Source organism: Ambystoma mexicanum, chromosome 9 (genome assembly GCF_040938575.1).
Source record: "Ambystoma mexicanum isolate Mex_15411 chromosome 9, UKY_AmexF1_1, whole genome shotgun sequence".
In the NCBI taxonomy this organism is placed as follows: domain Eukaryota; kingdom Metazoa; phylum Chordata; class Amphibia; order Caudata; family Ambystomatidae; genus Ambystoma; species Ambystoma mexicanum.
This window is the reverse complement of record NC_090931.1, coordinates 334320575-334333353: the sequence shown is the minus strand read 5'-3', so window position 1 is coordinate 334333353 and position 12779 is coordinate 334320575. Positions and strand designations below refer to the sequence as shown.

The 12779-nt window shown below is 43.8% G+C and overlaps 1 protein-coding gene across 1 annotated transcript in view; it reads left to right on the top strand.

The window, feature by feature from the left end:
- The window catches only part of CASTOR2 (cytosolic arginine sensor for mTORC1 subunit 2), a 521717-nt gene that overhangs the window by 440788 nt on the left and 68150 nt on the right, over positions 1 to 12779 (top strand). The window contains exon 3 of the mRNA XM_069614752.1: positions 7534 to 7727. Within this exon, the coding sequence (XP_069470853.1) occupies positions 7534 to 7727 (194 nt within the window). The remainder of the gene's footprint in view (positions 1 to 7533; positions 7728 to 12779) is intronic.

The window sequence follows — 12779 nt, the reverse complement described above, 5'->3', positions numbered from 1 at the left end:
CGGGCAGAACTTATAGCAAGAGACAATATTTTGGTCACAGCCAAATTGGTTATACTTTCAAAACCACGTTGGATATTCAAGTAGTTGCACGTGGTTCTCGCCCGGGGTTCCCCTTTTGCTTTACCTATCATCGCTCACATGTTCTGCTCAGATCCCTGCATTTGGGTTCGGCTCTTTGCTGGTGATTCTCAAATTCCTACGAGCATCAAAGAGAAATATGCGCTGCGTCCTCGATTCCGTTTCCGAGACTTTCGCAAATGGCTGCAGAGGAAGAAGCTGAAAAAATAAATCCCAGTGAGAAAGAGGTCCCGTTTTTCAGCAATGATCGTAATTTTGGCAGATTAAAAATCTGCCTGTATCTGTGTACATTACGGATGTGGTTCAAGAAGCGGCACTCCCGGGCCCATGCTCGGTGGGTTGTTGCAAGAGTACCGTTGTCTCACTCATCTTTTGGATCTTCCATCTAACACCTTTGCAACGGTCAAAATGCAGAATTTAGCAACTCATTAAAGTCTCTGTGGATTTTTGGGCAGAAATACAGCCGGTGCTCATTACCAGCACCGCCGGAGGTATTTAAAAAAAAAAAAAAAAAGCCCAATTACATCATTACTATAGGCCCAATACTAAAAGAGGTGGTATAGCTGGAATACTGCCTGACAGAAAACCAGAAATACCACTTTCTGTAGTTTTCTTTCTTAATTCTATCCATTTGCACCCCCCTCTTTTGGTGGTGAAAATGATTAACCCAAACGAGTGGTCTCTCTCACTACTGTAATTCTTTCTAAGCACAAAAGGCTCAGTTCAGACCTTTTATTCACAACATAGAAAAGGTGGGGTCCTTCAGAGAGGCACACATTCTCACCGCCTTCGAAGGTCCGTTGGCCAGCAGTTCTTTCACTGTATTGAATGGAAATGCTTACATTTCCCTTATGCATTTTAAATTAAAAGTTGTAAAACTTCTGGAGGCATTTTACAATTCTTGCCTCCATCTCTTGATGGAATTTCATGACGAAAATACAGCAGCTAAACAGCAGCAGCATTAACCACAGACTGTGTTCCCCTATGAATAACGCCGGGAGTATACACCTCCAAACACACGTCTGTCAAATACTTACTGTTTTACTGTTAAGACTGTAATTACGCCGTTTGTCATTTACCACCTGGTGCTAACTGTGGTTATTTCTCTGAGTAACACACCAGCCGCCATTTTGCGATGGGCTTAAATCCCAAGGTATTCCAAACTAAAAGGCCACACACTATGTGCGGGTTTGTTTTCAAACAGGATGCCACACTACTTGCACAACAGTTGCCAGTAAAAACGCGTTTGCATACTCTGGCTATTAACTAAGAATTATTACTACTAAAATAACCTATTATTTTTTTAAATCTAGTCTGGCATATCCTTAGCAGTCTTGACTCTTTCCGCTGTTGAGCCATGCACTTGTCCGGTCGCCGTAATTTGGTGGGATCGTCGTTGGCCTTTTATTTGTCAACATATTGTGCATGTATTCGCTTATGTTCATCCTCCCCTTGCATGCCTCACTGAGCCAGTGTTAATGGCAATTTCTTTTCCCAACACTGCTTTGCTCTAGGGATTTCCTGCAAGAGGACCTTTTGAGGTCCGATCTTGCTTTAAATTCCTTTGTCTGGAGCATAGATGCTTACACACAAGGGCCCTAAATACCTAAGAGCCTTCGTAATCCCTTATGCCCCAACTAAGAAGCTGAGATCTTGAAGCTACAAAAAACATTGATGTAGCCTCTAGAGACTGTATACAATCACATCAAGCATTCCGAGCTGATACTAGCCACATCAAACGCGAAAAGGCCCTCAAGAAAACCCTCATCGGGTTGTCCCTCCTGGAGCCCTTAATTGATGTACTTTTCCTCCTGCGGAGGGTCAAACCACCCCTATCGTGGGCTAGCCATGAGCAGATAAATGGTCAAGCCCCAATGCTCCCTGCCCGATCACCTATCTAGGCACTTAGCAATCATTGATAATGTTGATTTTGTTTTTTGTGTAAATAGTTATATATTTACTCAATCTTTAAAGCATCAGTGAAAATGAGAACACCTTGAGGTAATAGATTTATTTTAAGTAAGATGTGGAGCAACACTTGGAGCTATGTGTGTCACAAGGTGTAGGGACAGTGGGGCACAGGAACGGTAAGCTTTGAGGAGTAAGGCAAAAATCTCACCAGGGTTGGTGTGGGCAAAGGAAGACAGTAGCAGGAGAGGGTGGTGGAGAAAAGTGAGCAGGAGGAGGGGATTGAACGTAAGTAGCGAGGATATTCTGGCTGCTAGAAACTTGATATGCAGAGTAGAGAGCAAGATCATTTTCAGAAAGAGTAGTGGAGATGGAGGTGGGTTAAGGAGGTGACAGAATTGAGTTTGAGAGATTTTTGGAGGCGCCTAGATTGGGAGATTGTGCTGCCTCCAAGTAATGTACAGTACAAAACACAAAATGTATCTGTCAATTTTGGATGTTTGATTGCATTTGAGTATTTCTAAAAAGGAAAAGAGATATGAGCAGCAGGGTCGCCAGGAATCAAATTAAGGAGGAGCACAGGGGGGGGCAAAGACAAAAGTAGGGAGAGCCACAGACAAAAGTGGGGCGGGGGGCTGCCTATGAAAGGGAAGGTGTGACATCACAAGCACTCCTGCAGAGAGGCTTTTATGCACACCAACTACCCACACCCCACTGCACCTCCCCTCCCATCAGAATGCAGGCACAAAACCATTCACCAACTAATGGCCCATCATTAGTTGTTTCGTGCGCTACATTCTGATTGGAGGGGCTGGTCTTAGCTGCAGAGGGAAATTAACTGTTTTCATTGTTGTGCTATGAGTCAAGCCGAGAGCTTATGAAGACTCATGACAGCCCCCGTTCACTATCTATTTCTGCACAATGGTACACTAACCTGTTGTTCAGCTCCTGTGTTGTGTTGTGTTGCATTGACATTGCAGAGAGAGCAGCCCAGCTGAGTTAAGAGGGGTATAGGGGGGGGCAGGATTTCAGAGGGAGGGCCTGGGGGCCCCCAGCACCCCCTAGTGATGCCACTGGATATGAAGGAGACGCAGCTTGCTTGTGTTGTTTGTTTATGTATTCCTATGGCCATTCCCACGCATTTCCTGCCCCTTTCTGCCCAAAATACATCCTGGGATCTCTTTAAACCAGCTTTATCAAGCAGCAGCAGCAACAACAAACGTTAGTGTTATTTCAAACCGGTCTACTAAGTTAATGGCTTAATTGGAGCTATAAATGGGCTACTACTGTAATAATGATATTTCATCTTAACCAAGTGCACCTTCAACAACTTCACTTATTAGCAGTAGATGTGTTTTTACACTGAAGTCCAATCATTATGGCTTATGTATAGGCCTTGGGCATTGCCAGGTATTGCTATTATATGCCCAGGTTCTCACACCTTTTGCAGATGGTACAATTAATAATCAATTAGTACCATTATGGCAGCGCCTCCCAAATGCCTATCCCTTGCCTACACAAAAGCCAAAACTGTTGGCGTTGCCAGTGCTTATTTATATAGCGCTTTCTATCACAGTATTGCATTATATATATAATTAACTAGTATTATTATCATTAACAACAATCGTAACATGTTCATAGCGCTTAAGGCCGGATTACCCTTGCCTTTAAACACTGTATTGATAGGTGCCATTATTACCAGACTCGAACTGGCCTAAAGGGCAATAGGCCCAAGGCCGAACCAAAAATACAAAATGCTGCTGTGGACCAGTTTTTTGGTTCTATGTCATTTCATCGACTGTTTTTACATCGCAAGGCTTTTGAACGTGCACATTCCATCGAATGTGCTCATGTTTTTTCTTTTTTTTTGGGTGGGGGTCCCCCGAAACCCCACCCCCACACTTATTCTTTACTATTGCCCACCCGCCCAAACCCTTATTTGCCCTTTCCCACCCCCCCCTAAAAAAAATTCGATGAGCACATACGATGTAATGTGCACGTTTAAAAGCCTGGCGATGTAACAGCAGGCGATGAAACAAGGTCGTACCAGTTTTTTTTGGTCATAGTGTGCTACTTTTTTGGCCATTGTGGGTCAGTTTGATGAGTTACTTCACCATGTGGTTAATAGTTTTGACCAGTGTTGTTTATTAAACATTCTTTAAAATGTATTATTTGCATCACATTTGTTCAAAAATCTTCCCCGTGGGTACTATTCAAACAGTCTCACAAAAGGAACTCATTGCCGTTTGCAACGGTGGGCCACTTTTTCATTGGTGCCCGAGACAATTGTATGGCCCAGTCCGACCCTGATTATTACCCAATGGAATGGTACTCAATTTATGGACTCTGAAGGATGCTTGGAAGGGGAGAGCAGTATGAAATGTAACATCAGGTGTGACAACGTAAGAAAAATTCAATTAGCCCCCTCTCTGCACTTTTGTTTAAAATGTACAGGAGGGGTCTTATATCTAAACCAAAATTTCTGTTTTACCCATTGAGGGCAACATAAAAAGCAATGAAGTCTGGTATCTTTCTTATGCCCTTCCCTTCTCTTCACTGGCTACCCGCACCATCACGACAACCCAATAAAATGGTTTCTCCACGCCCCCACACAGGTTAGAATGGTTGCGGGCATACTTAGCACAAATATGTCCATATGCTACAGTGGGGGCCGATGCAATACAAAGAGGATTTTATTCCAGAGTCGGAGTCTTGGCTTATGACAAAATCAACAGATAAGAACTGGGGGCAGTTTGAAAAGATGATCGAAAGCCGGACTAAAGCAAGTGGTTTTTCTTGGTTTCCCTGGTGATGGGTTAACTTGAACGACTCCTAGGAATATTTTCACAGTCAAACATCCTGATTGCCAGAGGATTCAGCGGGATGGCTGAGAAAGGTTGTCTACACTGTGAAGGAAGCAAGCTGGCTTGGGATGTGGGCGGGAGGGTAGGGCCAAGTTCAGAACTGGCAGTCACAATGCCAGGTGGCCTAAAGTCAAGGAGGATGGTTTGAAGACTTTAGGGATTTTGAAGCTTGCTCATCTGAGGTTCTCGATTTCTCAGAGCATGCAAAATCCACTTGCCCGCAATCAGGATTATTTGGCAGCCGATTGGGTTAGTAGAACGAACTGTTGCACATTGTAATTGTGGATTGCAGACATCAGTTTCCAGGTGTCCCCTGGAAGCACTGGTAAATTCTGGGTGGAATAGTTACTGGCAGGCCCTAGCAGTTATTTGTATGGCTAAGAAGTTGAGGGAGTACCAGGTGATGGTATGTTATGAGTAATGTGAATTGTTTAAGGATTGTATATTTGTTGTATTGTATGTGTTTTTAACTGTTGTATATACAAAGCTTGATAGCTGTACGTATATTAGATACACTTGAAACTTGAAATTATGTTATTGTCATTTGTAACACACACTGCAGCCATTTTTAATGGTCTCCAGGCGCTGAGGCAGATGTGAAAAGGAAGGGGAGTGGGGTGGTTGGTTAGTAGGGTTGAGAGAGAAAAGCACAAAAGAGCTATGATGTGCTGTTGGTAGTTTCAGCTCGGAAGAAAACGGTCACTGTATGCTGGTTTGATTGTAGTTGATTGAAATGTGTATGTTTTGTGGGTGTTTTATGTGTAGAGTGCCTGTAGTTTGAGTGTTTTGTGGTGAAAGTCTGTCATGTTACGTCTGGTGTTGGGTGGTGGGTATATAGAGTGGTAGAGAGTTTTTAGCAGGGTTAGTCAGGGTTGTCAGGGTTGATTATTTTGCATGGGGTAACCCTTTGGATTAGACTAGATTCTATTGAGTTAAGGGTCAAATTATTCTTTGGGTGGTCCAGTTTCGTAGATTTCTCTTGCATTGTGGGGATAGAATTTCTCTCTCCAGGGTTTTTTCTTTAGCTTGGTGCATTGAAGAGCCATGTTTTTAACAGTTTTTCCAGAATTTTAGGTGATCTTTTTTTCTTCAAATTTCCCTTGGGGGTGAGTTCCAACGCTATGGACAAGAATGCACATCCCCCCCCCCCCGAATGTTTGTTTTGAGTATTGTTTCAGTTCGAGGCAAATGTCGTTGCTGGACTTTAGTGTTGGAGTTTGTTTGTAGGTGGAGATTTGTTCCTGTATGACTTACACTCCTTGGCCATGGATTGCACTGTGTGTTATGCAGAGAGTTTTGAAGGAGATTCGTTTTTTAACTGGCAAGCGATGCAGTGTTTTTAGCGCTGTGGTGATGTGTACTCTTTTAGTGAGTCTAAAAAGTAGTCTTGATTCGGTGTTCTGTAGCCATTGTAGCTTCCTCATAAGGTATTCTGGAATTCTGAGCTGATGCCAGGGTGGTAAATGGGAATGAAGCAGATGGGCACATCGTCAGTCTATGGTCAGTAGTTAATTAGCCACTCTGCAATGTGCTAGCAATAGATCAGGAACGACCACAAAAATTGGATACCTGCAGTCTGGAGTGGCATCTAGGTGTTCTGTCCTTTACTAGGGAATGATCACAAGAACTAGTAAGGAAATGAACACAGGCCGCTTCCAGGCGAATGGCCCAAAAAGACTAAAGCTTCACAGAGAATGTCCCAGTGTCCACGGTGGAAGCTTTCAAACATGTGCCCTTTCATTCCCCTGTTGCTAAACTTGAACCTGTATGATGACTAATTAGTAATTATGAAGGTGGCCATTCACGTTCAACCAGATCCAAATACAGAGGCACATATCTTGATTTCTGTTGTTCGATATTGGAGATATCCTCCTCTGGGTATTTTCTCCTGCCTGTTGCTTTCTTGCCCTGATTCTCTCTTAGTATCCCGGTTGGCTTTCACCGAGTCCTTTTCTTCATTTTGTCATGGTGCTCTTTGTGGGCTTCCTTCGTTGTCGACCCTCGTTCCACCAGTGCCCTCATTATAGACTTACTTTATTATCTGTCCTTCTTTGATCTGGTCACCCATTAGTGCCTAGACACCAATACCATATTGTTTTCTTTCAACTTGTTTTATATGCCTCCCACCTTCCCACCTGCCTAATTATTCTTGTTAAACCAGGGAAGCAATTGCCCCCACTCCTGAGAGACGTATCCCTCTTTAAACCCTTTCCCGTGTTTTCTTTGTTCCCACTTATATATTTTCTTTTGATCTTTAAGCTCTCTTTGTCCATGTTTACCCCATTCGTTCCAAGATTGTTTGGCACAAGAAACACGATTTACCATTTGTAGTAATGAATTGCACTGTTTTTTGTGAAGCATGAAATGAACAGCAGAAACGTTGGTCAATTGTATTAGGTTATTTTGTTGCTGGTACGTAGCAGACAATTTGACATGTCAAAGGAAGCCTGACCATTCGTTACTTTGTGTTAAATTCAATTCATATTGTCTGTAGTATTTCCTCTTCTTTGTCTCGCATTCGCTAAATTATGTTCACAATGTTTTTCAATTGTAATTTGGCCTTTTTTCTTTTATTGGAATTTTCTAATATGTTACATTGTGAGCAAGCTGCCACAAGTCAGTGATATGATAATTGACATGAAATACGGCTAATTTCACCATTGTGCTTTCTGTTCCTTTTCAGAACTCCCTTCGTCTGAACACTTGAGTGTAGCAGATGCAACGTGGCTGGCGCTCAACGTGGTTTCTGGGGGAGGAAGTTTCTCAAGCTCTCAGCCGATCGGCGTAACAAAGATTGCCAAATCAGTAATCGCACCACTGGCCGACCAGAACATCTCAGTATTCATGCTCTCGACCTATCAAACAGACTTTATTTTGGTAAGAATACAATATGCAACGCTGAATTGTCTGCACCATCCAAATGCCTGACCCACGTATGCATTGTATTTTTTAGACCCATCCAAAGACGTTTTTATGTTAAAAAAATGAGTCTTGTCTGTAAAAGGCTTGCGCAAGAAGTGTAATAATATTAATAATATCAGGATTATATATGACTTCCGGGCTGTTAATCCCCTGTGTATGGTTACTCAGTTCATCAACCTTGAACTGGTGAATGGCGGAGTTGTTGGCCGTCCTGAGATTCGTACTTGCAAAGAGACGGCAGTCCCATGCCCGAAGTGAGCACGTACTTTGTTGAGCCATATACACTGCAGTATGCACCAGGCAGCTATAACCACAATGTAAATGCAGAAATTAAGTTTTAACCCAAACAAGTTTAGCGTAGTACTTACACATCGAATTCCTGTGTAGCCAAGTGCACATGATAGATAATCAGAAAATTGGATTGTAAACTGTTGAATTTCCCCATTGATTTAGAAGCATAGTATGTTAAAGAACTTCCAATCCTGATACCAAATAATTGCCACCACCTGTCAATCACTGCATCTCAATTAGCCGCTTGTGACTGGAGGTGCATTCTAGTCAAACCACATTTATTTGTTTATTTGCTTTGTAGGAATGCATCATTATCCCATCATATTGAAGAATTATAATGAATTGAATTTGTCATTGTGACACCCTCATGAAGAACCAATAATATTGGGGAAACGCGTGTCGAGGGAATAATTTAATAAATATCTTTTCACTTTCGAATCGAGTCTCATGAATAACATATATTTCTTTTGATCATAAAATAAAGGTGCGCTACAACAAAGTGACTAGTATCTTCAAATTTTGTTCAATTTTTGATACATTCAGCGGTCTGAGTGTCACTAGTCATGTCTACTGCGGCACCAATTAGAATATTGAACAATTGATAACTCTTTTTAAGGCCAGCTCGCCAACAGTCATATCACAGACTGCAAAACAAGCATCTTAGAGAGCATTCTAGTCAAATATTTGAGGACCACTTCCACTCTTCCTGCTAATGGAAAAGAAGCATCCCTTTCTGGCATACTCTGGGGTCGCTTGCTCTATCCCATTAGACACTCGGCGCAAACTTCACACACTGGCTAAATGTGGCCATCAAATTCGTGCAAACAGCTTGATAAAGAAACAGTAGCTTCTCAGCAGACCACGTCCAGATTTGATCATTGGACTAATCTATCTTGATGACATCTATCCGCAGGCCTCAATAGTACTCACTAGATCTCAATGATCCAAAAGTGCTCAGCAATAGTTTACAGGCAGCATGTATAGCACTTAACAGGAACACTAAAGCAAAGGTTAAAAATCTGTGCATTTAGATGTTCATATAGTTTAACTTTGAGAGATGGTGGTTTCTCATAGCATTACATTGTTTTTCTTACCACCATCTGATGCCCTTGAAAACCCAATTAGACTTGGTGCTCTACTTATGTTTTTGGCAAAGTTCACCTTTCTGAAGTGTGTCAATGTATCAGAGTTGATCTTTGATTGCACATCAACCAGTGTTTCATCCATCCTCTGCACTAATATGCAGAAATTGAAGACTGGGTGCTTCTAATCTTGGTATCTCCACTTAATAGTCCCTGAGTTGCTGGAAACATCGTATTGGCCGCCCTCTGTATATGTGGTGTGTTAGCATGCAAGGAGCCCCACACACATTAAGTACTTTAAGCACAAAATAGATCTGGTATTTTCCCTGTTCCAGAGCCACCAGTGGAAATCATAAGCCTTCTCCACCAATATTGCAAAAGTATGCTTAGTGTTTGGTCTGTTTAAAGGACCACAAACCCTTAATGACATGTAAATGAATTGACCAGTTGGAGGTCCACCCCGTACTCAACTGAAAAATGTAGTATAATTGAAGTTGTCCCCGTAGATACTCAAGCAGAATTGCGGTTAATGAAACCAAAGAACAAGTACCAACTAGAGAGATTACAGAGAAAGTGATGATGGCAGCAGACTGCATTCAGGGAAAAGCCAGCTTATCAAATATGCTCACACTCGCCAGACCACAGGGCAAAGCACCTTGTTGGAAGCAGGACGTGATATAAGGTTTCTAGTCAGCAAATGTGCAGAACAATACTACAAGGACCTAACTGGAGAACAGAGAGCTGTAAGGGAAGTGAAGCTGTGAGACACAAAACCCACTGAACGAGCAGCTGGCCATGTGAACTGACAACCACTGAACTAAGTAACTGGAAGCAGGAATCAATGAAGCAACCAAATCTGAAGGCTGCTGAGTGGAACCGTGAGCCAGAAATGGGGAAGGACTGGAAGCCCAGATCTTAGAGTCGACTAGTCGGGAAACTTTAACCGCAGCATATCTGAAAGTAACTGTGAGATTAACGAATTCCACACACATACATCGCAACCTGGAGAACCAGGAAGAGCTCAAGCCTGTGCTTATGAGACCTACCAAGTACAAGGGGCCAGCAAGAAGAAAACTGCCAAGTGCAATCTGCATTCCAACTCAGTACATAGGCAAAGAAAGTGAAATGTTGATGGGAGTTGTAGTCCTGATACTCTCCAACAAGCTAAATCAGGCGAATCGGGACATTGACGAGATAATTTACGGCTTGATGTGAAGTATATTCTTGATACTCTATTGTGTAGGCCACATTAAGTGGTGTGCTGACCACCCAAATGCAACGCTTTATGGGACATGTAGTCTTGATACTCATCAACAAATAAATTAAGTGAAATGGGGTGGTGACCAGCCAATGACACCATTTGGAGAGAGTTGTAATCTCTATATTATGTGTCAGCCCATGACTACATAATCACACTACGTGATGAGTTTTGGTTCTCATACTCCCCATTGTGACGGAGGTATAACAAGACTTCAAGGAGAGCAGAGAATAAAGCGGGTGGAGCACTGACCAAAGAGAGAGACCCTGATACAGGGCTTAGTGTATAGATGGCTAAGTGCACTGTGTAATAACTGGATTCTGACAGTTCCATAGGAGCTTAATGTACACTGAAGGGCCAATGCGAACCAAGAGTGCAGCACTTTGTGTATCAATCAGGAAGCTGTATTGCCAAAGGAAAGGTGTGTTCTAATTGCTGATGTTGGTGACATGTGCAGCTGACATGGTGGCTATCATGTGGCAGTGTATTGCCACCGTGCATGTGGCATGCTGGGTACCCCCTGGGCCCTCCCTTAGCATCTGGTGTCAAGCGGTGTGCATTGTGGGCTGGCCGCACATGGGTGCATGGCTGTGGTACTGGCAGAGTTGTTGTGTCAGGCGATGTGGCCATTTGTGAGCATTGCTTTGGTTAGTGCATGTTGCATTGTGGTACCTATAGTCATGTTTGTGTTCATAGTTGCTACTGTAAGTGTACATCTGCTTCTCCGTCCAGGCAAGTCCAACATGTGCATGCTCCCTGGCCTGTATTGTGACGGTGGTGCGGGAGGTGGTCAAGTATAGATTTTGCATTTGCTTGTCATGCCATGCTTTCTGTAGTTATTCGCATAGCGCCACCCACCCCCATTTGGACATGTACTTCGCACTGCAGGCGTGCTGGCGTTTCTCCTCACCCAATATCCAGGTATGTAGTCACCTGTGCCTCTCCAGGTTTCCTGGCAGTGTGCTGTTCCGTAGGACAATGTAATTGTGGGTAGAACCAAGGTAGCGGGCACAGCAGTGGGTGATGTACAGGTTGGAATCGCAGGTCACCTGCACATTCAGGGAGTGGTAGTGCTTGCGGTTACAGTACACTGCTTCGTGGCCCTGGGGGGGCCACCAATGCAACATGGGTACAGTCTAGGGCAGCAATCACATTTGCATTTGGGTAACGGCATAGAACTGTGCCTTCATGGCATTGACCTGGGCTGGGGGTGGTAGACAGTGAGATGTGGCGTTGCACTTAACACAAAGGGGCTTCAAGCACCTGGCCCAAAACTGTGCGAAATGTGGGCTGCGCCATGCCGTGCAGCATGGCCACAGAGTGCTGGAAGGTGCCAGTTCCAAGGAATTGTAGGATAGACACTAACTTGAGCAGTGGGGGCACAGCTGTCAAGGATTTTCATCCTGCTCCCTATGTCGTCCTGTATTGTGGTGGGCAGCTCTGTTATGGTCTCCCTGTTGAGGCGGTACAGGGTGACAAACTGGCTGTCAGTGAGGGCCCAGGGTGAGGGCCTAACCCTGGGGATCGGTGCACGCCTTGCTTGGGCTCTCCTCCTCCTCCCACCCACCCTGTACTCCCTGTGACCTGGCCTGGTTGTCCTGCCTCTCTATTTCCAGGCGCAGCAGCTGCTTGTCCCAGCTCACGGTGACTAGTGGCAGCATGGTGTTTCAAACAATGTTTGGGGGGAGGGGGAGGTGTGCCTCATGTATCCCTCTGGAGTGGATTGGGATCACCTGTGGCTTCATTTCAGGCACCTGTGTTCATTTACCTCCAGCTAGAAGCCAGAGCTAACTGTGTTGTGTTTTCTGGCGCTAATAGCACCGTTCATGGACTTGTGATGCGGCTGAGTTTGTGCCTGGTGTGGCCGGCAGTAATAGCGCTCGCTGATTTCACAGTCAGCGGTATTTGTGCCGGCTCATGATCTGGTGGAGCGGTATTGGTGGTGCTAATACTGTTACCACCAGTTTTAAGGGTTCCCACCGGACTTGTGATGAGGCCCTAAGACTGAATTTGTTCTGAGTATATTTCACACTTTACATCAGATCCATCAACAATACAGAGAAGACCTACGAGTGGTAAAGACCTTTACAAAGACACAAGACAATTCTTGAACTTATGTCTTGGGGAAGGGAACCCCTCAAGATATTAGTACATGGATTTGTGTTACTTGGAACTTGGGGAAGGGATCCCCGAGCCCTGGTGAAAACCACTTTCTTCTGATTTCACAAGAGATAACCTAGTGACTTTTGCTAAAACTGTTTTATACTTTTGTGTAGGGAGCTGAAAAGAAGCTGTGAGCCGGAAGAGGCTTGGTATTTTATGTTGAACACTATTTCTTTTGGTTGCTGACATCCCTACACATCGAATAGATTAGTT